This window comes from Dendrobates tinctorius, unplaced genomic scaffold (assembly GCF_039654945.1).
Source record: "Dendrobates tinctorius isolate UK_male_01 unplaced genomic scaffold, ASM3965494v1 ptg000126l, whole genome shotgun sequence".
Lineage (NCBI taxonomy): Eukaryota > Metazoa > Chordata > Amphibia > Anura > Dendrobatidae > Dendrobates > Dendrobates tinctorius.
Genome location: NW_027361794.1, coordinates 21,978,033 through 22,005,804, shown reverse-complemented (window position 1 = coordinate 22,005,804; position 27,772 = coordinate 21,978,033). Strand labels below are relative to the sequence as shown.

The 27,772-nt window shown below is 43.0% G+C and overlaps 1 protein-coding gene across 5 annotated transcripts in view; it reads right to left on the bottom strand.

The window, feature by feature from the left end:
- The window catches only part of LOC141047089 (uncharacterized), a 559,273-nt gene that overhangs the window by 9,026 nt on the left and 522,475 nt on the right, over positions 1–27,772 (bottom strand). For 3 of the 5 annotated variants that reach the window (XM_073542047.1, XM_073542048.1, XM_073542049.1), the window contains 5 exons: positions 12,900–13,049; positions 12,591–12,770; positions 12,383–12,506; positions 12,205–12,299; positions 11,916–12,006 (listed from right to left, as the gene is read on the bottom strand). In XM_073542047.1, the coding sequence (XP_073398148.1) occupies positions 11,916–12,006; positions 12,205–12,299; positions 12,383–12,506; positions 12,591–12,770; positions 12,900–13,049 (640 nt within the window). Of the gene's footprint in view, positions 1–11,915; positions 12,007–12,204; positions 12,300–12,382; positions 12,507–12,590; positions 12,771–12,899; positions 13,050–26,496; positions 26,595–26,677; positions 26,802–26,884; positions 27,065–27,193; positions 27,344–27,772 lie in introns of all 5 variants that reach the window. The other 2 variants (XM_073542050.1, XM_073542051.1) reach the window with 1 other exon arrangement.

Genomic DNA, 27,772 nt, shown 5'->3' with positions numbered 1-27,772 from the left:
TGAAGGGAGTGGGTGGAGTTTGTTTATAATGTATCAGGTGGCTGATACAAAGTAACTAGATTCTGTGAGCTCCTAGCACTGACCTCTAGTGTTGAGCGATACCGTTCGATACCCCAAAATATCGTATCGGATGGTATCACCCAATACGAAAAAAATATCGGGTATCGCCGATTCCGATACCGGAAGTCCCATTCAAGTCAATGGGACTTCCGGTATCGGAATTTAAAAAAGCCCTTTATTTCCTTGTTGGCTAATTCTACATAATTGAAAACAAATAAGAATCATGTAGAATGTATTGTAAGCGCTGTAAAGCGCTGCGGAATATGTTAGTGCTATATAAAAAATAAAGATTATTATGTATTGTGGGAGGTGGAGGAGACATTAAAGGCATAGTGGTTTATTCAAATCACATGGCATAGCATTAATTTAAATTTTTTTTTTCAAGACGTTCGGAGTTAAAAAGATATTGACTATGTTAACCTTTTTTATATTTTGTCAGATATGTATGTTTCACAACTTCCATGCTCTTCACCTTCTTTTGTACTTCTCCCACACTTTCTCCTTCATGATCCGCAGCAGTAGCATTTTTTTCATCAACTTTTTATTCACCTTATTCATCTTCTTCTTCTTCTTCATCTTCTTCCCATTAATTTTTTTTTCCATTCTTCATATTCTTCTTATTCAGCTATTATTAATTTTCATATGCTATTTCTTCATCTTCTTCCTATTCTTCTTTTTCTTCATTTTCTTATGGTGACAGGCATTCCTGTAGTACTTATCTATAAAAGTTATAAGATTACACCTTACGTTCTGCCTGTCACAAAAGATTTACAACAGGATTTGTCCGCGTTCAGTTTGGCCTGCAGCAGCAGGCATTTTCCAGGGGCGCCACGAGGAGGAACGGACTCACCCCCATTTACTGCTTAGTCTTCTTCTGCTTATAATTTTGATTTCTTCTATGATGATTTTTAATCTTATGCTTAATGTTCTTCTGCTTTCTGTTCTTCTGCTTCTTGTTCTTCTGTCTTTTGTTCTGTATCTTGGTGGTTGTCTTCATGTTCTTTGTCATCTTGGACATATTATTTAGGGTCATATTTCTGGTCTTCTTTGGTGTGGTCTTCCGGGTCGTCGTCATCAGGGTCGTCGTCATGGAGATCAATACGGATTACCAAAGACAATTTCAAAAAGCTTGATCTTGGAAATGTAGCAGAAGGTACAAGAAGGCTGAGAAACTGGCGAGAACCAGCTGACAGTACTGGAACCCGTAGTGGCAGCAGAAGGAACAAGAGCCAATGGCACTACTGAGGAACAGCTGACGGTGCTGGAACCCAGATGGGTAGCAAAAGCTACAAGAGCCAATGGCACTACCGAGGACCAACTGACGGTGCTGGACCACGGTTACTAAGCAGAAGGTACCTGTGCTAAAAAGCACTACCAAGGACCAGCTGACGTTGCTGGACCTCGGATACCGAGATGGAGGCACCTAGGCAAAAGGCTCTGGCGAGAACCAGCTGACATTGCTGGAACCCGGATGGGTAGCAGAAGGAAAAAGAGCCAATGGCACTACCGAGGACCAACTGACGGTGCTGGACCACGGTTACTAAGCAGAAGGTACCTGTGCTAAAAGGCACTACCAATGACCAGCTGACGGTGCTGGACCTTCGGATACCGAGATGGAGGCACCAAGGCCAAAGGCTCTGGCGAGAACCAGCTGACAGTGCTGGAACCCGGGTGGGTAGCAGACGGTACCCATCCAAAGCAAAGTAGCCAGGCCGCAAGCCGGCCGCAGTTACCGAAACCCACAGTCCTACAGGGGGTCCATGTCCCATTGGCACTACGGATCCAGCCTTCAGTGCCAGTTCCCGCAGCCCACATAGGAGTCACCTAAACTGCAGGCACCGTAGAGTCAGCTAACCCGGCCGCAAGACGACAGGACAACGGATTGTTGGCATAGTGACCTTGACACTACCCGGAAACAGCTGGCGTGCTGGAACCAGGCTGGGCAACAGGGAGTACCCGTGCCAAAGACACTGCCGAGAACCAGCTGACGGTGCTGGAACCCAGATGGGTAGCAAAAGCTACAAGAGCCAATGGCATTACCGAGGAACAGCTGACGGTGCTGGACCCCGGTTACTAGGCAGGAGGTACCTGTGCTAGAAAGCACTACCAAGGACCAGCTGACGGTGCTGGACCTTCGGATACCGAGATGGAGGCACCTAGGCCAAAGGCTCTGGCGAGAACCAGCTGACAGTGCTGGAACCCGGGTGGGTAGCAGAAGGTACCCATCCAAAGCAAAGTAGCCAGGCCGCAGTTACCGAAACCCACAGTCCTACAGGGGGGTCCATGTCCCATTGGCACTACGGATCCAGCCTTCAGTGCCAGTTCCCGCAGCCCACATAGGAGTTACCTAAACTGCAGGCACCGTAGAGTCGGTTAACCCGGCCGCAAGACGACAGGACAACGGATTGGTGGCATAGTGACCTTGACACTACCCGGAAACAGCAGGCGTGCTGAAAACAGGCTGGGACAGCACAGGAGACAGTGCCGGACACACATTGGGGGATCTGCTCACGTAACAGAACACCAGGAACAAGTGTGGAATGCGTGGACGGCAACTGTGAGCAGGAAGTGGCGGTGTTGGAGGTCAGGGGAAATACTAGAGACAGAGTGGAGACAGAGGCCAAATCAGAGAATGTTTAAATCTGAAGTAGTTACAATTTGGAGGCAACAGCAGTTTGCCCTCCACACAGCAGGGGATCAGCTGATGTTACCGAACCCCACTTTCACATGAACGAGTGTTTTTTTCTGTGTGGACAGCACTTCCGAGCAACAACTGACGATGTTGGAGCCCAGGGATAGTTATTTTGTAGGCTGAGGCCTACTTGGAGGCAGTTTAAGATAAGACGTTGTTAGAATTTGGAGGCAGCAGGAGAGATTGCCGAACACACAGCAGGGGATCAGCTGTTGTTACCGAACCCCACTTTCACATGAACAAGTGTTTTTTTCTGTGTGGACAGCACTTCCGAGCACCAACTGGCGTTGTTGGAGCCCAGGGACAATCATGGTGCAGGCCGAGGCCTACTAGGAGCCAGGTGTAAATCGGAGGTATTTTGACTTTGGAGGGAGCAGGACACTTTGCCCTCCACACAGCAGGGGGATCAGCGGATGTCACCGGACCTCCACTTTCACATGAACGAGTGTTTTTTTCTGTGTGGACAGCATTTCTGAGCAACAACGGGCGTTGTTGTAGCCCAGGAAATAACGTTCAGGTCATAGAAAAATGAACACAACAGGAGACCTGGATCCTGTTGCCAGCCAATTATTTATTCTGGAAGAGGACTGGCAAATTCAGGTGAGATCCAGGCCTTGTTCATTTTCAGAAAAGTAAGCCGGTCAACATTATCGGCGGACAGTCGCGTGCGACGGTCTGTTACCACACCACCTGCAGCACTAAAGACACGTTCCGATAATACACTGGCAGCAGGGCAAGCCAGCACCTCCAATGCATACTGGCTAAGCTCTGGCCATGTATCCAGCTTAGAGACCCAATACTTGAACGGGGAAGAGCCGTCTGGGAGTACACCAACAGGGCAAGACAAGTAGTCTGTCACCATCTGACGGAAACGTTGCCTCCTGCTGACTGGAGCCGTCTGTGATGGTGTAGCCATTTGTGGCAGTCCCACAAAACTTTTCCACATTTGGGCCATACTGGCCTTGCCTTGTCCTGCGGCACTGCCTCTGCTACCTCTTTGTGCAGAGCTTCCTCCACTGCCTCTACCCACATGGCTGCTTTGAAAAGCACTACCAGCAACACTTGCGGGGGGAATGGAGAACATGATGACCTGCACAAGTGTTTCTTGGTACTCCCGCATTTTACGCTCCCGGTTCATATGTGGTATGAGGCTTTGTAAGTTGTCCCGGTAGCGAGGATCTAGGAGGGTGTACCCCCAATAATCAGCCGTGTGGAGAATGTTGGCGATGCGGCGGTCATTTAACAAGCACTGCAGCATGAAATCAACCATGTGCTGCAGACTGCCAACTGGACCGGAAACGCTGTCCCCAACTTGAGGCAGCATCTCAGCCTGCTCAGCATCATCCCACCCTCGCTGTACACACTGACTACTAGAGCCTTGTGTACCTCCCTCCTCTGGAGTGATGTGTTCCTCCTCCTCCATTGACTCCTCGTCATCCTCTTCACTAAGTGTCCCCTGCCTGGGCCTTTGTGTGGAAGCACGTTGCGCAGACTTGCCAGAAGCAGATGGCATTTCTGACTCCTCATCCTCGACCTCTTCAAAAACCTCCTCACTTAGTGCTTGTAAGGTTTTTTGAAGCAGACAGATAAGGGGGACAGTCATGCTGACTAGTGCATCATCTGCACTGGCCATCCGCGTGGTCATCAAAGGCACGCAAAACTTGGCAGATGTCCCTCATAGTGGCCCACTCAGTGGTGGTGAAGTGTGTCCGGCGCACACTGCGACTTGTTTGCGCCTGATGCAGCTGGTACTCCATTACTGTTGCCTGCTGCTCACATAACCGCTCCAACATATGTAACGTTGAATTCCACCTGGTGGGGAGGTCACATATGATGCGATGTTCTGGCAGGCGGAATCGGCGTTGCAGAGATGCAATGCGCGATCTTGCCATGCTGGAACGCCGCAAGTGAGCACACTCTAGGCGAACCTTGTGCAGCAGTGCATCAAGATCCAGATAGTCCCTCAGAAAGCTCTGCACGACCAAATTGAGCACGTGTGCGAGACATGGTATGTGAGTGAGGTTGCCTAGGCCCAGAGCTGCCACTAGATTTCGGCCATTGTCACTCACTACCAAACCTGGCTGGAGATTCCCTGGCACAAACCACACATCGCTCTCCTGCTTGATGGCATTCCAGAGCTCCTGTGCTGTATGGCTCCGATTCCCCAAAGAAATTAATTTAAGGATGGCCTGTTGACGTTTGCCCACACCTGTGCTCATATCTGGCCTAACAGGCTCATGCAGTGCTGATTCGGAGGAACTAGAGTAGGAGGAGGACTCAATATGTACAGACTGCATTCCTGGCCGCTTTTTCTCCCATGCCTGTGCTACCAATTGCTGGTGAGTGGCCTGGGAGTGTGCTGATGACTGAGAACGTGGTTCAGTGGGTGCAATTTCACTGGGTCTCTGGACAACAGTGGCAGTGGTTCTTCCATGGCGTTCCAGTGAGGAAGCCGAACCAGCTGTGTGTGAGCTGGAGGAAGATGCCCCAACACGAGCTGAAGAGGTGGTAGGTGCTGCTGAAGGTTGGCCTACATCTTCAGTGTGTCTGTGTAACTCCACCTCGTGCTTGGTACGCACATGTTTCCACATATTTGTGGTATTGAGGTTGCTCACATTTTTCCCTCGTTTAACTTTCTGATGACACAGCTTGCATTTGACAAAGCAAATGTCATCTGCAACTGTGTCAAAAAAAGACCATGCACTGCAAGTCCTGGGAGTGCCCGTTTTGTGTTTTGGAAGAGGATTGCTCCTCACGGGTGCCAAAGTGGAGGCTACAGGCAACCAAGTCTGCCTCCGCCCTCTCCCTCCTCTTTTGGCTGTTCGGGGAATCTTTTCCTCAGAGCTGCTCCTACCACCTTCCTGTGGCTGACGCCATGATGGGTCAAGGACCTCATCATCTCCACTCCCCTCTTCAAGCACCGGCTGGTCCTGGGTTGTCTCGCCAGCACCGTACGCACCAGAAATTGGCAACTGAGTCACATCATCATCAGATGAGCACTGAGGTGTGCTGACAATAGGCACTGGGCCACCTGCCTCTTCAGATTCAGAGGGACAAAGCAGTTGCGCATCACTGCATACTCCCTCTTCTTCACGCTCTAGAATGCTGCTTGGCTGGCCACCTCTTTCCAAGCCAACAGATTCTGAGAACAGAAGTAAAGATTGAGATGGCTCCTGTCCAGGGCTCTCAGACTGCCTGGGCAATTTGGCAGGTGGTGAAGAGACAGATGGTTGCTCTTCAGTGCTCTGGCCCTGGCAGGATGCGGAAGTCATTGAAGTGGATGCGTTAGCTGCCATCCATCCGACAACGGCTTTAATTTGTTCGTCACGCAGCAGTGGGGTACGGCGAGGTCCTACAAAGCTGCGCATGAAGGACTGTTGCCTGGTAAAAGTGGGGGATGCCGGGTCACTGGTGGCCGCAGCAGACACCGAATCCCCACGTCCTCTCCCTGCTGAATCCCCCCGTCCTCTCCCTGCTGAAACTCCACGGCCACGACCACGTGCCTTACTCCCTGCCTTCTTCATCTTGGTAGACTGATAAAGATAGGCAGAAAAGTAAAAAAGGGGTGGCTTAGTGTTCTTATTCCTGAACACCTGCTAACCAGTATAAGAAACACTAATTTGGCTAAGAGTGTGTGAACTACACTTTAATATGATCTAATGTGGCCTACACAACTCTAAAGTGGAGTGTTTGGTGAACTTTATTTCCTTTTTTTTTTGGGGGGAAAAAGAAAAGGATGTGACCAAAGTTTGAAAGCTATAGTATCACAAACTTTTTGGAGCGATTACAATGCAGGAAGCTAACCTACAATGCAATTGATGAGGCTCCAAAAAATAGGGTGATACTAGTCTGGCTGGCCCTGAAGGGCACAAGCCAGCAAAAAGGCTCCTCTATCTAATCCTATATAGTGTTTGCAACCAACCAATGACAATGGATGCGGATGGAAGCACACTAATATAGGAGCAAAAATCTGGACAAATTAGCTGCAAAAAAAGGACTATGTACAACAACCAGCGGTGGCTGTAGAACACACTGCAACGTGAGCTGCACTCACACACAGAGAGACCTATCAGACAGCCAAAAACAGTGCAGAGAAATGGCTGAAAGGCTGCTGAAAGGCTCCGCTGTCCACTCCTTTAGTGTTTGCAACCAACGTATATGGATACGTATGGAAGCACACTATACAGGAGAAAAAAAAGCAGCAATAAAAGAAAAATGTGTATGAGGCAGAGACACACGCTGGGCGGCCTACAAGCAGACGTGCCTGCAGGACACACTACACAGCGTGGGTCTGCACTCACACAGCCCTTGCAGACAGCTATTAAAACAGCGCTGCTGGGCTACAAAAATGCTACAGTGGTGGATTATGTAGCCTGGGTAGAGCAATAGATATGTTTGACGATCGCTATTTCTAACTGTCCCTCACAGTCTTCAACAGCAGCCTGTCCCTATCTGAATTCACAGCAGAGTGAACCCGAAATGGCGGCTGCTGCGGTTTTTATAGTGCATCATGACATCATTTCAGCAGCCAATCACAGCTATGCCAGTAGTTAACATACCTACATGCCTAACAGGATGTGCCCACACTTCTGAGGATCCCCATTGGCTGAATCAAATCGAGCGGGCTCCTAGCATTATGGGAACTTCCGATTCCGGTATTCGATATGAAAAAAGTATCGGAACTAAGTATCGGAATTCCAATACAGCGAATATCGGCCGATACCCGATACTTGCGGTATCGGAATGCTCAACACTACTGACCTCCATAAGTCCCTCTGTAGCAGCATGTAACTAAGGATTCCGGAGGCTTCATGGGCCTAAGTATGTATAATAATAGTGTACACCAGGTGCTGCCCCGGCCGGTGGCAGGTTTATGGAATATTATCGCCCCGGCCGGTGGCAGGTCTATGGAATATTATTGCCCTGGCCGGTGGCAGGTCTATGGAATATTATTACCAAATGACCCAAGCTGTATAACCGCGTCTAATAGGATTGAGGTCAGGGCTCATAGAAGGCCACTTCAGAATAGTCCAATGTTTTCCTCTTAGCCATTCTTGGGTGTTTTTTGCTGTGTGTTTTGGGTCATTATCCTGTTGCAAGACCCATGACCTGTGACTGTGACCAAGCTTTCTGACACTGGGTAGCACATTTACCTCTAGAATCCCTTGATAATCTTGAGATTTCATTGTACCCTGCAAAGATTCTAGACACCCTGTGCCAGATATGCAGCAAAGCAGCCCCAGAACCTAATAGAGTCTCCTCCATGTTTCACAGTTGGGACAGTGTTCTTTTCTTGATATGCTTCATTAATCTGACTGTGAACATAGAGATGAGATGCCTTGCCAAAAAGTTCCATTTTTGCCTCGTCTGTCCATAGGACATTCTCCCAGAAGCTTTATGGCTTGTCAACATGTAGTTTGGCAAATTCCAATCTGGATTTTTTTATGATTTTTTTTCAACAATGGAGTCGTCCTTGTTTGTTTCCCATGAAGTCCACTTTGGCTCATGCAACGGATGGCGCAATCTTACACTGATGTTCCTTGAGCTTGAAGTTCACCTTCAGTCTCCTTAGAAGTTTTTCTGGGCTCTTTATTTACCATTCGCATTATCCATCTCTTTGATTTGTCATCAATTTTCCTCCTGCGGCCATGTCCAGAGAGGTTGGCTACAGTCCCATGAAGCTTACATTTCTGAATAATATGTGCAACTGTAGTCACAGGATCATCAAGCTGCTTGGAGATGGTCTTATAACTTATCTTTAACATGTTTGTCTATAATTTTTTTTCTAATCTCCTGAGAAAACTCTTTCCTTCGCTTCCTCTTGTCCATGTTGAGTGTGATAAACACCATGTCACCAAACAGCACAGTGCGTAGCCCTATATACAGGCCCACTCACTGATTCCAAGATTGTAGACCTGTCATAAGCCAATATAGTTCCATATGTACTCAGAGTACAACAAAGCCCCACCCACAACCACAGCCCCGCCCCAGACCACGAGAATCTCATTAACTGAAAACTACAAATAAAGATTAAACAACAACCAAAAGACGGATTTCATCAGCAGGTATCAATGTAATCAGTATAATGGCACTGACCTGACATTGTTTGTAGATAACGATGCACAATGCTGCTGGCAGGTTCATTTTAAATTTAGATCTTAGGCATTTGGAAGAGGCAGTGGAAAGCTTTTTTTAAAGACCGGGAGTTACAGACTCACATAAGTGAGGCAGGCCAATCCCACCACAATCAAATTATCATACAGAATGAACAGGTAGAATAAAAAAAAGTCTTTTTCTATGTTACATCCCCAACAACAACGTATGTATTAGATTAGATTAGATTAGATTAGATTAGATAAACTTTATTGATCCCGGAGGAAATTACAGTATTACAGCAGCAGAACAAAGATCAAGAACATTACAAGAACAATACACACTTTACAAAATAAGTCTATATGGACAGCAGATGCGGATAGACTGGTACTTGTAACTCACCAATTCCCCCCCATACACTTTGAACTTCATTTAGTCTTGGGATGCTTTACACTTATACATTTGTTAAACATCCCCACAGCTGTCGGAACAAACGATTTTCTATATCTTTCCTTTTTACACATTAGTTGGAGTAGACGCTTGCTGAATGTGCTCTTTTGTTTCGCAAACAGTTCATAGAGCGGGTGTGTATTGTTGCTCATTATAGCCTTGCATTTCTTAGTAATTCTATCCTCTAATACCTCCTCGAAAGTCCTGAGTTGTAGACCCACCGCCGCACTAGCCTTCTTGATAAGTTTATTCAGCTTATTCGCGTCAGCTGTGCGCACACTACTACCCCAGCATATAATTGCATCAAAGATTGCACTCGCCACAATGGATTGGTAGAACATTTCAAGCATTTTGCTACACACATTAAACGACCTTAACTTCCTTAGGAAGTAAAGTCTACTCATCCCTTTCTTGCAAACCTTCTCCATATGGCACCTCCAATCAAGCTTGCTGTCCAGGTGAACCCCCAAATATTTGAAATTCTCCACCATCTCCACATCCTGACCATCAATAGTGATAGGTAAGCAATCCTTCATGCACCTTCCATAACTCAACACCAGCTCCCTGGTTTTCTTTACGTTGAGTATGAGGGGAGAACTCCAACAGTAAACCGGAGTTGCACTCATTTATGGTGGACCATTGGAGCTACTACCAGAAGAGTAGAGAAAGTATTAGCACCCCTAATTTCAGGAGATATTGTGCAGTAATCCAAATTCCTTAGGATCAAAAACATAATGGAATTTATGATGTGGAGTGAATCTGTGGCGCCCCTGAGGGTTCAGTCGCCACAGAGGTATGTCACCTCAGCTAGAGGTGTGGTACTCCACTCTCAGGGAAGGAGGGGGCACTATGCAGAACCCACACATTTACATCCAACACTGTACCTCTCAGGGCCCGGGAGGAGCTAGGTAGAGTGTGCGTGTAGAGAAAGTAGAAGGGGAGGAGTCAGAGGGAGTTGTCATGGAAACAGGAGTCAGTTGGAAGGAAGTAGACAGTTGGTGCCGGGGACTGAAGGAGAGAAGAGCACGTCGCTACACTAGCATAGCGTGAGAGAAAAGAGGAGAGAAGGAAGGGGTCCTAGGGGCACGATAAGAGAGGAATCCACCCATGGCACCCGAATCCAAGCCGACATTAGTCGGGTGAAGAACCAGGTCATAGTAGGGGACCGGCCCCAGATTAGTGGAGAAACTGAGGACTCAGCTAGCTAACCATAGGCTGCAGTATCTGCATGTGATGCAGCCACATCCTCACACAATCACTGAAAAGGCAGCAGTATAGAATCAAGGGGAGCAAGAGTACATTGCCTGACAGGATCCAGGGCTGAAGGCTCTGGACACTGTGGGTGAAGGCGCAGGGCAGGAGAGAAGGGAGCCAGCGCAGTGAGATGGCCAGGGAAGGAACATGTGAAGGGGGTTCTGACACTGTGTACCCCAAATAATTTGAGAGCTGGCTGGACCACCTACCCGGAGGACACAGCACCCCGGCTAGGGAATGTAACTGGAGAACTGTGAATAAAAGTGTGGAAACTGCACTCCACTGTGTCCTCGGATTAATTTACTGCGTCACCTGCCTTGCACCACAACAACCACCATCATCATCTCTAACATCTATAACTGCCCTGGGGCCTAGCTCTGCCAGTGGAGAGCTGTAACAACTCTGCTGCATCACCAACAGCCCCAGCGGTCTCTTAAGCAGCGTCGGCTATCCCCTTCATTGCTGAACACCACGGGTGGCATCACATATATATGTCCCCATAAACTATTACACCCATATTTTATTTACATTGCACGCCCAGGGTCACAGACCGGGTCACATCCCCCGAAGGACTGACAGACCCGTACTGAGTAACCCCGGCCATAAAGGGCGCTGCAAACTTATGAAACCAAGGCTCAAGCCATGCCAACACATCTCCTGCAGGCGTGAATAAATGTATTTTTCAGCCAGCAGCCACGCACAGCTTAGAGATATATCATGACACAGGTGTAATGTTTTACCTGTTTATCACAATGCTCCTTGATATTTGTGAGTCTTAATACAAGTTGAAAAGGCAGGATAAAGGGAAACTCTGTTGCTATTGTCCAGAAATTCACGCTTGGCCTTACTGCACATTTATTGTTGTCGATCATAAAAGCAAAGTTTGCCCAGAAAGACTGGACCTGGTCTTGTAAGGACCATATGAGACATTCAGCAGCACAGAAGGGAGAGAAGGTAGATTCATCCAATAAGATATCAAGGATCTAGGAAGCCAACAGCATCATTATCCTCCACTTTCTCTTACAGACACATAATAATACTTTAAATTCAAGTGATTTTCTAACTTTTCCGCACATTCTACATACACTTTCATTCGGCTTTATAGTTTACATATTTTGGCAGGCGAGGGTCAGCATCTTTTATTCCTAGGGGGTAAGTGGATCCTCCAGGTCGTAAGTTCTATAGAAAAGAGCTTTCAATGCTCTAAGTCAATTGAACAGTTTTAGCTGGAGGAGAATGTTGTGGTCAGGAGGGAAAATGGTGATCACACAATTGTGATATGACTGGACTACACAACCGATAAAGCAGCCACAGTGGTGACTGAGAAGAATCTGTGACTTCTCTACATTTAATGGTTACTGCTCACCTGGGTAGTCATATGTAGGAATCTCCTCTTTACACCACTCATCACCCCTCACATATGTCTCTGTAGTATTAATATGGGTCAGATCTTCACCCTGAAACAAATATTGTAAAAGTCACAGACAGATGGAGAAGTCATGCCTATGATCAGCTCTAATCCTGCCTTCTCCATCGTTCTCATTACACAAGTATAAAACATATAAAACTGGTGAATAAAACAAGACTGAGCACAAGACCTTCACAGACGTCTACACATCAAATGGGAGTTCTAATGACACCTTCTCTCCATCTACCTGATGATCCTGAGGAACACTGAGATCTTCTTGTTTATAGTCATGTAGAAGGGGATGGGGACATCTCTCTGGTGTTGTCCTCATACTGGATAGAACTGGAGGAAACACATACAGGGACTGAATTCATTCTTTACATACAGATACTTATAGGCCATGTGTATTTAGTCCTGTCTATTACCTGGTGATGTGAGGAGCTGGGGAACATCCATCATGAAGTCCTTGTACAGATCTTTATGTCCTTCTAAATACTCCCACTCATCCATGGAGAAATAGACAGCGACTTCCTGACACCTTATAGGAACCTGACACATACAATGATACCGTCATTGCCCCTGATCCCTTCATAGCGTTACTGTATAATGTCCCAGCATTCCCAGCAGTGTCACCTCTCCAGTCAGCAGCTCAATCATCTTGTAGATGAGTGCTAGGATCTTCTGGTCATTGATGTCCGCATGTATCAGGGGGTGAGGTGGAGGCCCTTTGATTGGTCTCAAGGGTCTTCCCCATTTGTCAGACACAGGGTTCTGACAGCGTTCAGTAGAGGTCTTCTTCACTACTGTGTAATCCTGGTTATGGAGAGACACATTAATAAATCTCACTACAGACATTTCGAGAGTCCTCACCTCTCCAGTTCTGTCCATCTGTTATTCCCATAGATAAGAATGATGTAATGTGACGTCATCAGGATCTCTCACCTCTCCAGTAAGCTGGAAGAGGATCTCTAGGGTGAGGTGTAATATTGTCTCTGCCATCTTGTCTCTGTGCATATCCATTTTTGATGGGCAAATCAGGAAAATTCTATTAAACAGAAGATCTTCACTGAGAGGAACCGATATTGTAGAGACCTGAATGAGAAGATGAGCCGATGTCACATCTAAAAATCCTGTGTAATAATACAATTACTGGAGATAATAAGGGAAACATATGAGGAGATTTATTATTTTACAGTATTTAGTTTTCTTCTTTACATCTACTAATACAACCTATATATTTAGGCCACAGACAACAAGCAGTTTCTTCCTCGGAGTCGGCAGCTGAATACGTTCCTCATAGACTCATCTTCCATAACGCTAATTCTCGTCTCATTTACCGACACTGGAATCGGCATTAGCAATACTGCAGGAGATATTCATTACACGTGACAGGAGAAATAACTACTTCATGATGAGGACGACATCTTCATCTTCTACTACGGCTCTAGAAACATATTTGTCCAGAGTCGGTCACTGACTCCATCCCCACCGGCCGTCTATATGAAGGTTTCCCGTCTTCCCCGCACTGTAATCTTCTATCACGTTAGATCTCAGCTCGGATTCACACACAGAAGTTTGAGGCTTTTATAAAAGTTTTTTTTTGTTTGCACAAACAACGTGGACAGAAATGATCTGATCCCAAAGTCTCCATGTACAGTGATTTATGGGATTTCTTTCTGGCCTTAGGCTTTCCTATATTATAGGAAATACACCAGAACAAAACGGATAAAATGTTTCAAATGAAAATTGGCTCCAACAATTCGTGCAAAATGTAAAAAAAAAAAAAAAAAAAAAAAAAAAAAAAAGCAGAAGACATTTTTTAACAAGTGAAATATTTTTTTTTTTTTTTTTTACAGAATGTAACCCTTTTGGGCCCCAGAACATAGATGTACACCGCAGGGACGGCACAGGTTCGGCTGCAACAAAACCCCTGGCAGCTTCATGATTGGAATACAAGGCTAGAAGGAGGATACAACTTATTTGCAAGAAACAGACTTGATAAATGAGGAGGAGGAGGTGTCGAATTGTATGTTATAAAAGCATATATCTGCATAGAGATTGAAGCTTCAGAGACTGGGAGTTCTGTGGAAACTGTTTGGGTAAGAATACAAGGACAGACTAATTCAAAGGACACCATTGTAGGCATTTACTACAGGCTGCCTGTGCAAACTGAAGATAGGGATGAACTCTTAATGCATCAAATGGTCAAGTTCTCCAAAAAATATGACATAGTGGTCAATGGAAATTTCAACTATCCAGACATTTATCGGGAATCTCTCTCAGGCAAAACTAACAGGTCCAGCAAATTCTTATCCTCTCTTGCTGACAACTTTATCTTCCAAAATGTAGGGGAGAAAACAAGGGGATCTGCTACCTTGGATCTAATCCTTATAAACAGGGAGGAAATGGTTGAGGAGGTAATAGTGGCTGAGACCCTAGGAGGTTGCGGCCATGAATTTTGGATAACTAGAGGAGGAAGATCTGTGAAGACTCAGACTTCAATGTTAGATTTTAGAAAGGCAGATCTTAAGGGACTCAGAAAGAGAATTGGAGGATCCAATGGCTGGATATCCTTATGGACAAAAATGTCCGGTAAGGATGGGAAATCTTGAAAAATGAGATTCTCAAAGCACAATTGTTAACAATTCCAACAAGAGGGAATAATAGGAAGCATTTAAGGAAACCAGGATGGATGAACACAGAACTTAAACACATGCTAAAAGGGAGAAAGAAATGGATGTTGAGAAGGCCAAACTTTTAAAATCCTATTTTGCATCTATTTTCTTGCAGAAAGGAAATGTAAGATCAACTGTTCTTCACTGTCCTATTAAGGGAAAATAAGAATCCAGGATATCTATAAACAGAAAGATAGCGAGGAAACACTTAGCTAACATAAAAGAATTCAAATTTCCAGGTCCAGATGAATTACACCCCCGAGTACTGAAGGAGATAGCAGAAGACATTTTTGAACCACTCTCCAAAATCATTGAAAATTCTTGGAGAACAGAAGTCCCAGAAGACTGGAGAAGAGCAAATGTTGTTCCTATCTTCAAAAAGGGGAAGAAGGTGGACCCAGGGAACTATAGGCTGGTGAGTCTGACTTCTATACCAGGAAAGATCTTTGAACAAATAATTAAACAACATGTATGCAAGTACCTGGATAAGAAAGAAGTGATTAAGCAGAGTCTGTTATGGTACTGCAGCATAGGACTAGGGTAGGAGGGGGAAAACTAACCCTGCACTGAGACTAGGCTGATACTTTACGATGGAGTGGGCGACCCATTCCTTGTGAATAGACCCATCGACGATCCTAGGTTAATCTCAAGTGAAGACCTATAGAGAGGGAAGGGGGTCCCTGAAAGATCTAAGGACTGGGTACAAAACAGGGTCACATCCTAATAGAAAACAAAGAGAAAGCTGCAGAAACAAACTGAAAACAGAAACTAAGACTTGCAGAACCGGAGGTACCAGCGCTGCACTAATTAAACACACAGAAGGCAAAACAAAGCTCCAAGCCAGAACTCAAGCGGATTAACACTGTTGTCCAGCAAGGAACGGGAGACAGGTGCAGGTTAATAAAGGGTGATACAATCACCTGAACTAAGACAAACCCAGCACCAGAGGAAAAAGACCAGCAGCCAGAACACTACAAGAAAATGGCGGATAGTCACAAACTGAACAGATTCTAACACAGTCAGCATAGGTTTGTAATTAATGAGTCATGTCAGAGTAACTTAATTTCCTTCTATGACAGAATCACTGACTGGGTGGATCAGAGAAATGCTGTAGATATACATTGCTCAAAAAAATAAAGGGAACACAAACAGAATATAATGCCAAGTAAATCAAACTTATGTGAAATCAAACTGTCCAGTTAGGAAGCAACACTGAAAGACAATCAATTTCACATGCTGCTGTGCAAATGGAATAGACAACAGATGGAAATTATTGGCAATTATCAAGACACACTCAATAAAGGAGTGGTTCTGCAGGTGGGGACCACAGACCACATTTCAATACCAATGCTTTCTGGCTGATGTTTTGGTCACTTTTGAATGTTGGTTGTGCTTTCACAATCGTGGTAGCAAGAGATGGACTCTACAACCCACACAAGTGGCTCAAGTAGTGCAGCTCATCCAGGATGGCACATCAATGTGAGCTGTGGCAATAAGGTTTGCTGTGTTTGTCATCGCAGTGTCCAGATGCTGGATATGCTACCAGAAGACAGGCCAGTACACCAGGAGAGGTGGAGGGGGCCGTAGGAGGGCAACAACCCAGCAGCAGGACCGGTACCTTAGCCTTTGTGCAAGGAGGGACATGAGGAGCACTGCCAGAGCCCTGCAAAATGACCTCCAACAGGCCACAAATGTGCATGTGTCTGCACAAACGGTTTGAAACCGACTCCATGAGATGGTCTGAGTGCCCGATGTCCACAGATGAGGGTTGTGCTCACAGCCCAACACTGTGCAGGACACTTGGCATTTGCCACAGAACACCAGGATTGGCAAATTCGCCACTGGTACCCTGTGCTCTTTACAGATGTAAGCAGGCTCACACTGAGCACATGTAACAGACGTGAGAGTCTGGAGACACCGTGGAGAGCAATCTGCTGCCTGCAACATCCTTCAGCATGACCGGTTTAGCAGTGGGTCAAAAATGGTGTGAGGTGGCATATCTTTGGAGGGTCACACAGCCGTCCATGTGCTCGCCAGAGGCAGACTGCCATTAGGTACCGAGATGAGATCCTCAGACCCCTTGTGAGACCATATGCTGGTGCGGTTGGCCCTGGGTTCCTCCTCATGCAGTACAATGCCAGACCTCATGTGGCTGGTGTGTCAGCAGTTTCTGCAAGATGAAGGCATTGAAGCTATGGACTGGCCGGCCGGTTCCCCAGACCTGAATCCGATTGAGCACATCTGGGACATCATGTCTTGCTCCATCCGCCAATGTCACGTTGTGTTAGGAACGGCGGAATGCACTAAATAAATTAAATAATTAATTACATTCGCCGCTCAGGGTCCACCGTGTAGTAGGTGTGAACACGGCTGCTAAGTAGTGACAGATGAGCAATATGGCGGAAATGCGCACGCGGGTTAAACGTCACCCAGGTGCGCAAAGTAATCACTGTTTACTCACAGAGATGTCAGCAGAGGTAAACACAAAAGGCTGAGCCTGTTAGCGTCACAGGTCTCATATCAGCCTGATGAAGGGACGTAAGCAGTCCCGAAAGCTTGCTTTGTAACAACATTCACTATTATTTGTTAGCCATTAAAAGGTATCATACCCACAAGATTCCTATTTTGTTTCTCTCACTGAGAGCACTTTATATATTTAGGTCTCAGGTAAATGCACACACGGTATCCGGTCACGGGTGCAGGACCCAAGGCAGAGGAACTGTGTCCGTCTAGACCTACCGTGCGTGTGGCATCGCCACTGCGGACGCCAAAGAGAGCTGCAACTGCCTAGTGGCGTAGGACACTGCCGCTAGACAATAGTGCCGTGAGGTGTAGCACAATCGGACGCTAGTGTAGAGGTGCGGTGTGCACAGTGGCCTAAGGCTTGCCACTGACTGGCGCTGACTGCTACTCTAATTCCCTATCCACATGCGTAATATCAGAAGGAGGGGAATTTTAATGAGTCAGTCACCAGAATCATACATCCGTCACCATTCACACATCTAGCAAGTAAAGTCTATACTAGCGCATGGCCGAACGGCCATGCGGGACTTTTATAGCTGTGTGCTGCCGGGACCTTTCAGATTTCTGAGATGGACCAATCAGATCCGGAGAAGGACCTGAGCATGTGACTCCCGACCTCCAATGGTAGATCGTCTCGTGAGCATGCTCAGTGGAGCGGCAGAGGAACTTAGCCTCAGGAATGGCTTGCTGCAGAGCAGCATGTGAGGCTCTGGATTCCTGTTGTGTAGCTGCAGGAATCCGACGCCTAACACGTTGCACCACAGACTGTCCAGGAGTTGGCAGATGCTTTAGTCCAGGTCTGGGAGGAGATCCCTCAGGAGACCATCCGCCGCCTCATCAGGAGCACGCCCAGGCATTGTAGGGAGGTCATACAGGCATGTGGAGGCTACACACACTACTGAACATCATTTCCTTGCCCTGGGGCAATTCCACTGAAGTTGGATCAGCCTGTAATTTGATTTTCCACTTTGATTTTGGATATCATTCTAAATCCAGCCCTCCATGAGTTATTAATTTTGATTTACAGTGATCATTTTTATGTTTTATTGTTCTCAACTCATTCCACTATGTAATGAATAAAGATTTGCAACTTAAATATTTCATTCAGTGATATCTAGGATGTGGTATTTTAGAGTTTCCTTTATTTTTTTGAGCAGTGTAGTATATCTTGACTTCAGCAAAGCATTTGACAAAGTGTCTCACACAATCCTTATTGACAAAATGACTAAGTATGGAATGGACAAGTCAACTGTTAGGTGGATTCATTACTGGCTTAGTGATCGGTCCCAAAGAGTGGTCGTAAATGGCTGCACATCCAATTGGAATAATGTCTCAAGTGGGGTACCATAGGGCTCTGTCCTAGGCCCTGTATTGTTCAATATTTTTATCAATGATTTAGATGAAGGAATTGAGGGAAATCTGATTAAATTTGCTGATGACACAAAGCTAGGAGGAATAGCTAATTCTAGAGAAGAGAGAGAGAGAGGATTCAAAAAGATATAAATAAACTGGAGTAGGCAATAAAAATGAAAAAAGCATATACAGAATGGGAGGAATAGGGCCAAGCAAGAGCACGTGTGAAAGAAACTTGGGTATACTAATAGATCATATACTGAACATGAGTCTACAGTGTAATGCAGCAGCAAAAAAGGCAAATACAATTCTGTGATGTATTAACAGAAGCATACAGTCTAGATCAGGGTTACCCAACTCCTGTCCTCAAGGCCCACCAACAGATCATGTTTTCAGGATTCTCTTAGTATTGCTCAGGTGATAATTGCTTCACCTGTGCAATACAAAGGAAATCCTGAAAGCATGATCTGTTGGTGGGCCTTGAGGACTGGAGTTGGGGAACCCTGGTCTAGATCACGTGAAGTCATTATTACCCTTTACTCCTCTTTGGTCAGATCTCATCTGCAATACTGTGTCCAGTTTTGGGCACCACAATTTAAAAAAGACATCAACAAACTGGAGCAAGTTCAGAAAAGAGCGATCAAAATGTTGACCGGTCTGCAAACCATGTCCTATGAGGAATGGTTACAGGATTTGGGAATGTTTAGCTTGCAAAAAAGAAGACTGATAGGATACTTAATAGCTGTCTACAAATATCTCAAGGGCTGTCACATTGTAGAAGGATCATCTTTATTCTTTTGCACAAGGAAAGACTAGAAGCAATGGGATGAAACTGAATGGGAGGAGACACAGATTAGATATTAGAAAAAACTTTTTGACGATTAGGGTGATCAATGAGTGGAACAGGCTGCCACGAGAGGTGTTGAGTTCTCCTTCAATGGAATTCTTCTAACAGAGGCTGGACATACATCTGTCTGGGATGATTTACTGAATATTGCTTTGAGCAGGGGGTTGGACCAGATGACCCAGGAGGTCCCTTTCAACTCTAACATTCTATGATTCACCACTTGCTGCTGTCAAAAGCAAACATGGCATCTTAGAAGGTGTAACAGAGTTGGGCTGAATGCCCTCCTCCCTCAAGAACTTGATAGTATGAGGCGGCCTAATTACTACGATTCTTACATGCCTAATATTGGTATCTGGGCCCGCAATGTACAAAGGTCTATTAGGTTAGGCCAAAGGCAGCGTCCAATAAGTTACTTTTTAACGCTCCCATACACATTAGACAAAAGTTACATGAAAGCACGGATTTCAGGGGGTTTGGGTGACTATATAATGTATTTGGGGGCCTCCCGACAGATGATGTCAGGATAGAGAAGGATCTGGCATCCTGAATTTCAGAGGATAATCCACTTGTTCTTCCTGTAGATAATCCTCTGCTATAGGAGTCTGGAGGCGACGCTCTCATACAAACCACTGGAAAGCTGGAATATTTGTGTTTATGGGGAGTCGGGAGAGATAGCCGTCTGACAAATGACCGTTCAGCCGAAACATACAGTACAGACCAAAAGTTTGGACACACCATCTCATTCAAAGAGTTTTCTTTATTTTCATGACTATGAAAATTGTACATTCACTCTGAAGGCATCAAAACTGTGAATTAACACATGTGGAATTATATAGTTAACAAAAAAGTGTGAAACAACTGAAAACACGTCTTATTTTCTAGGTTCTTCAAAGTAGCCACCTTTTGCTTTGATTTCTGCTTTGCACACTCTTGGCATTCTCTTGATGAGCTTCAAGAGGTAGTCACCGGATATGGTTTTCACTTCACAGGTGTGCCCTGTCAGGTTTAATAAATGGGATTTCTTGCCTTAGAAATGGGTTTGGGACCATCAGTTGTGTTGTGCAGAAGTCTGGTGAATACACAGCTGATAGTCCTACTGACTAGACTGTTAGAATTTGTATTATGGCAAGAAAAAAGCAGCTAAGTAAAGAAAAACGAGTGGTCATCATTACTTTAAGAAATGAAGGTCAGCCAGTCTGAAAAATTGGGAAAACTTTTAAAGTGTCCCCAAGTGCAGTGGCAAAAACCATCAAGCGCTACAAAGAAACTGGCTCACATGAACCACTCCTTTATTGAATGTGTCTTGATAATTGCCAATAATTTCAATTTGTTGTCTTTTCCATTTGCACAACAGCATGTGAAATTGATCATCAATCAATGTTGCTTCCTAAGTGGACAGTTTGATTTCACAGAAGTTTGACTTACTTGGCATTATATTCTGTTTGAGTGTTCCCTTTATTTTTTTGAGCAGTGTATACATATATATATACATATATATATATATATATGAATAAGAGAGAATTGGGATCCAGCAAAAAGATGAAAGTTCACCAGAATTATAAAATCTTCTTCTTTATTTATCCATTAAATCATATAAAAAAACGTATGAGGAACTCCAAACAATTGGTAACATTCTGCGGTTTCCAAACACTTTGCTAATGTGCATAAAGGAGATCTAAAAAGCTTCTCCTTTAGGGGAATAGAGGTGGTTACAAAACCACGTAGGGGTGGTGATTATAAAAGTAAAATCCTCTCTAGAGAAAGTAGGTGGATCTTTTTATTAGAGACTAGAGTTCCTGACGGATTGAACAGTAGAATGGATCTTATTACACAATATTAAGTAAACAAACATTAAAAAATATATATATATATTTTTTTTTTTATACAGTGCTTACATTAGTTTCTAAAGATTATATCTCTATCTTAAACCTACTCCAATATATTATTCCTTTGAGAGTCATATTTGTGATTGTCTCTGAAACTTAGATCGCGCCTATTTCATGATGTGTTTTTTCATATATGGTTATCTAAAAAATTTTTTTTTCATTTTTGCGGCAGTTATTCCATATCACTGTTGATTTATTACTTAATGTTTATATCATTGGTCTATGTATAAAACATGTTCAATATATGTATTTTTCCAGCAACATTTTTGAACTGAGTTTCAACCATTTACTCAGGTGTTTTTAACTGGTTTGTTTCACTGCTTTTAATTAAGGGTCATTTGAATATGTTTCACAAAGGAGGATATATTGCCAGTGTTGGAGCTCAGATCAAATAGGACCGTGAAGAAGGCACATAGTGCTGAAACATGTAGTCCCTTGCTGGAATGTTACCAATTGTTTGGAGTTCCTCATATATTTTTTATATGACATAATGGATAAATAAAGAAGAAGATTTTATAATTCTGGTGAACTTTCATCTTTTTGCTGGATCCCAATTCTCTCTTATTCCTATTTGTTGGGGCATACTCCCTGCCTGGATCCGTGCAGAATACAAGGTGAACACCGACTATTGTATTAAGAGGAACTCCTTTATGGTGAGCTGGCTATATGTTTTTTACATTGTTTGAATATTGCCTCTGGGAGTATTAGCCGAGCACCCATAATCAAAGTATTGAACTTGAAATTTCATTACATATGACTGATCCCATTAGTAAAAAATCCTTTTTTGCTATGGAAGTGGATTACTGCAACACAAGACGCAATAAACTTGCCTTGATATTCAATGATAATGTCAATGGAGTGGATATAGCACCTGGGGGATTAAATTCCATCATGTATAATTTGGAACGTATTATGATCAAGGAACAGAAATTATGGTGGGACCATAATTCTCTCAGCTGTTACTGGGAGAGGAAGATGATCCCACATGGTCTGAGATTAAAAAAAGTGGCCACAACAGCTTATAATGATGAGTTCCAGACCAGGTGGGAAAATGTCCTTAGTGAATGCTCTCTCAGTCTTATAAAATTAATCATTGAAGAAGAAGAGACTGAACTTAAAAAACTCAGTGATGAAATTAAGATTGTGAAAGATTCTCTGGAAATTTATCAAGGCAATGATTCTTACAAATTATTATATGAAAAAATGCAACAAAAATTAAATAAACTAGAGGATACCATCATTGAGACTAAAAAAAGAAAATACACACGAGATTTGGAGGATTACAACAATAAATGTGTATATAATTGGAGTAAGAATCCGTCATCAATATTAAAAAAACGGAAACCTTGGTTCAGCAAACATAAAGTGACTTTTCAAAAAACTCAAGAAAATATGGACACTACTTTTGGAGATACTTCAGATGATTATTCAGATTCATCAGTGGCTTGTGCATCTAATAAAGGTATGGAAAGAAGAAAAAAATCTTACCAAAGAAATTACAACAAAGAGGGAGCTAAACCAAAAAACGGATTAGAAGGAGAGGAGGAAGATGCCATAAGAGAACAGGCTTATCAGGACAAACTCTGGAAACGGAAGAAGTAACTGTACCAGTCTACAACCTTTCCAGTTATATACTTTCAGCACCGCAACTTTCACTTTTGTCAAAAGGACTTGGTTTTTCCCCGGCATGTAAATTCAATGTATATGACACAGTGATGTATGTTAATCGTCTAGCACGTAGTTTAACCTTAAAATGTCATTTTGGGGATAATATTGGTACTGACAATTTTTGTTCTGTAGAAAATAGGGATGTTGAAAGGTTACTTACATTTGAGGAACAGGTGGGTTTGTACAATTTGAGACAACTAGAATCTGAAAGCTCCAAAGAATACCAGATTAATTTAAATGATTCTTTTCATGTAAAAAATACAAAATTTTACCCACTTAAATCTAGACCTCCGATGCTGGATGTTTTTCAAGAAGCGGTGGAAAGGGATTTGGTGGAATTAAATAACAGAGTGGAACTGACCCATCATAATCTGACATTTCATGAGCATAAAGCTCTTCAGGAATTGAGTAAGAATAAAGATCTAAAAATTGTCCAGTCGGATAAGGGTGGATCAATTACCATTCTGGATGTGGGTTTATATAAGAAACTTAATTTAACCGCATTGGGAAACTCCAGTGTGTACAGGGAATTAAATGAAAATCCCACTCTCCCTTTTAATAAGGAAATGAAAAAAATTTTGCAGGAAGGTGTATTTACAGGAGCTATTTCAGAGAAATTGAGTGAAGCTTTGTATTGTGACCATCCCATTATACCCATTTACCACTCACTCCCCAAGGTGCACAAAGAAATTTTTCCTCCCCCACTAAGACCTATCGTTTCAGGGATAGGGTCTTTTAGTGAACGCCTTGGAGAGTGGGTGGATCATTATCTACAACCCCTGGTGGCTTTAACTCCTAGTCACTTGAGAGATAGCAAAGCAGCTATTAACATGGTAGAAAAAATAGAATGGGGGAATGATTTTCTGTGGCTTTCATGTGATGTTATTGGATTATATCCATCAATTCCACATTCTGTTGCATTGGAGAGCCTCAGATATTACCTATCTAAATACAGTGAGTATACATTTGAAATTCAACATTTTTTATTGCTTGCAACTAATTTTTTGCTCACTCATAATTATTTTGTTTTTGATGAGAAATATTATTTGCAGATACAGGGAGTGAGCATGGGGGCCAAATTGTCACCGTCTTTAGCAAATTTAACTATGTCAGTATGGGAGGAGAGGTATATTTTTCATTTTAACAATCCATTCAGACATGACATTTTTTGGTTGGGACGCTTCATTGATGATTTGTTTTTTGTGTGGAGGGGAACAAGGATTTAGCATCTTCCTTTTTTTCATATTTAAATAACAATAGTTTCAATCTCAAATTTACATGTCACATGAATGAGCTGTCAATTAATTTTCTTGATTTGACCTTGAAAATAGATTCAAATCGGAAAAAAGTGTTGGTGGAACCTTATCGCAAATCTACAGCTGTGAATAGTATATTGATGGCAAATTCATGTCATGCCAACCATGTAATTCGGAATATACCCACAGGTGAACTGATTCGAACAAAAAGAAACAGTACAGAAAAAGATACCTATATGAAAGAATCTGAATTTTTGGCAAAAAGATTAAAATCCAGGGGTTACCCAAATTGGTCTCTAAAAAGAGCGAGAGGCATAGTAGACAATTTAAATAGACAGGATTTGTTGGAATATAAAAATATTAAAGAATATAACAATGACTTGGGTATAGTTTTCAGCACTAAATTTAGTCCACAGTATCAAGAAATAGTTTCCATTATTAAAAAACATTTACCCATTTTAGAACAAAGTGGTGAATTGAAAGAAATATTAAAAAAATATTCAATTAAATTTGTTGCGAGGAGAGCTCCTACTATAGGTTCTATGTTGACGGCAAGTTTATTTACTGATCCAGACAAAAAATTGAAACAAAATTGGATGAAAATTGTAGGCTGTTATGGTTGTGGTGCAAAAATTTGTAAGTGTTGCAAATATATTGTTAAAACGAAAACATTTTCTTCTATAAAAAATGGAAAAAACTTTGAGTTTTTTTCTTTTATTAATTGTAATACAGAAAATGTAATATATCTTATTGATTGCAATATTTGTGGACTTCAATATGCGGGTTGCACCACTAATTCATTGAAACAGCGTATGCGAAAACATTTGTCGGATTCGGTTAATATGCCTATTGCAGGAGCCTCTGCGGTTTCTAAACACTTTGCTAATGTGCATAAAGGAGATCTAAAAAGCTTCTCCTTTAGGGGAATAGAGGTGGTTACAAAACCACATAGGGGTGGTGATTATAAAAGTAAAATCCTCTCTAGAGAAAGTAGGTGGATCTTTTTATTAGAGACTAGAGTTCCTGACGGATTGAACAGTAGAATGGATCTTATTACACAATATTAAGTAAGCAAACATTAAAAAATATATATATATATATTTTTTTTTTTTTATACAGTGCTTACATTAGTTTCTAAAGATTATATCTCTATCTTAAACCTACTCCAATATATTATTCCTTTGAGAGTCATATTTGTGATTGTCTCTGAAACTTAGATCGCGCCTATTTCATGATGTGTTTTTTCATATATGTTTATATAAAAAAAATTTTTTTTTTCATTTTTGCGGCAGTTATTCCATATCACTGTTGATTTATTACTTAATGTTTATATCATTGGTCTATGTATAAAACATGTTCAATACATGTATTTTTCTAGCAATATTTTTGAACTGAGTTTCAACCATTTACTCAGGTGTTTTTAACTGGTTTGTTTCACTGCTTTTAATTAAGGGTCATTTGAATATGTTCCACAAAGGAGGATATATTGCTAGTGTTGGAGCTCAGTTCAAATAGGACCGTGAGGAAGGCACATAGTGCTGAAACATGTAGTCCCTTGCTGGAATGTTACCAATTGTTTGGAGTTCCTCATACGTTTTTTTATATGATTTAATGGATAAATAAAGAAGAAGATTTTATAATTCTGGTGAACTTTCATCTTTTTGCTGGATCCCAATTCTCTCTTATTCCTATTTGTTGGGGCATACTCCCTGCCTGGATCCGTGCAGAATACAAGGTGAACACCAACTATTGTATTAAGAGGAACTCCTTTATGGTGAGCTGGCTATATGTTTTTTACATTGTTTGAATATATATATATATATATATATATATATATATAGTAGGGGTTGTACTCGCTCAGGTGTGTTGGGAGGACAACAGGAGGCACGTTCCATTAAACGTTCATGTAGGTTTATTGCATCATAAACCCCAAAAACACAAACAGAAAATAAACAGCCTTTAGATTATGCAAAGCAAAGTATAAATGTTCATAGCAGGGCTGTGCTCCGCCAAGCCTGTGGGAACATAGGATGGGATAATGTCCAGGGGGCAGTACTATGGGAACATTAGAAAATGGGGGAAGGCAGTACTGTGCGAACAGATTAATATGGGGTAGATCTTCACCCTGAAACAACTAATGTGAAAGTCACAGACAGATGGAGAAGTCACATCTATAATCGGCTCTTATCCTGCCATCTCCACCATTCTCACATTCTCATTACACAAGTATAAAACATATAATACTTGTGGATAAAACAAGACTGAGCACAAGATCTTCACAGATGTCTACACATCATAGGGGAGATCTCATGACACCTTCTCTCCATTTACCTGATGATCCTGAGGATCATGGAGATCTTCTTGTTTACAGTCCTGTGGAAGAAGAGGATGGGGACATCTCTCTGGTGTTTTCATCTTACTGGATAGATCTGTAGAAAACACATACAGAAACTGAATTCATTCTTTACATTCAGATAATTATAGGCCGTGTGTATTTAGTCCTGTCTATTACCTGGTGATGTGAGGGGCTGGGGAACCTCCATCATGACGTTCTTGTACAGATCTCTGTGACCTTCTAAATACTCCCACTCCTCCATGGAGAAATAGACAGCAACATCCTGACACCTTATAGGAACCTGACACATACAAAGATACCGTCATCCCCCTGATCCCTTCACAGTGTTACTGTATAATGTCCCAGCATTCCCACCAGTGTCACCTCTCCAGTCAGCAGCTCAATCATCTTGTAGGTGAGTTCTAGGATCTTCTGATCATTGATGTCCTCATGCATCTGGGGGTGAGGTGGAGGCCCCATCATTGGGCTCAGGGGTCTTCCCCATCCCTCAGACACAGGGTCCTGACAACGCTCACTAGAGGTCTTCTTCACTACTGTGTAATCCTGGTTATGGAGAGACACATTAATAAATCTCACTACAGACATTTCCAGAGTTCTCACCTCTCCAGTTCTGTCCATCTGCTATTCCCATAGATAAGAATGATGTAATGTGATGTCATCAGAATCTCTCACCTCTCCAGTAAGCTGGAAGAGGATCTCTAGGGTGAGGTGCAATATCCTCTCCGCCATCTTGTCTCTGTCCATATCCATCTTTGATGGATAAATCATAAAAATTTTCTTATGTAGAAGATTTTCACTGAGAGGATCCGATATTGTAGAGATCTGAATGAGAAGATGAGCTGATGTAACAGCATAAGAATCCTGTGTAATAATAAAATTACTAGAGATAATAAGGGAAACATATGAGGAGATTTATTATTTTACAGTATTTAGTTCTCTTCTTTACATCTACTAATAAAACCTATATATTTAGGCCACAGACAACAAGCAGTTTCTCCCTCGGAGTCGGCAGCTGAATACGTTCCTCATAGACTCACCTTCCATAACGCTAATTCTCGTCTCATTTACCGACACTGGAATCGGCATTAGCAATACTGCAGGAGATATTCATTACACGCGACAGGAGAAATAACTACTTCATGATGAGGACGACATCTTCATCTCCTACTACGGCTCTAGAAACATATTTGGCCAGAGTCGGTCACTGCCTCCATCCCCACCGGCCGTCTATATGAAGGTTTCCCGTCTTCC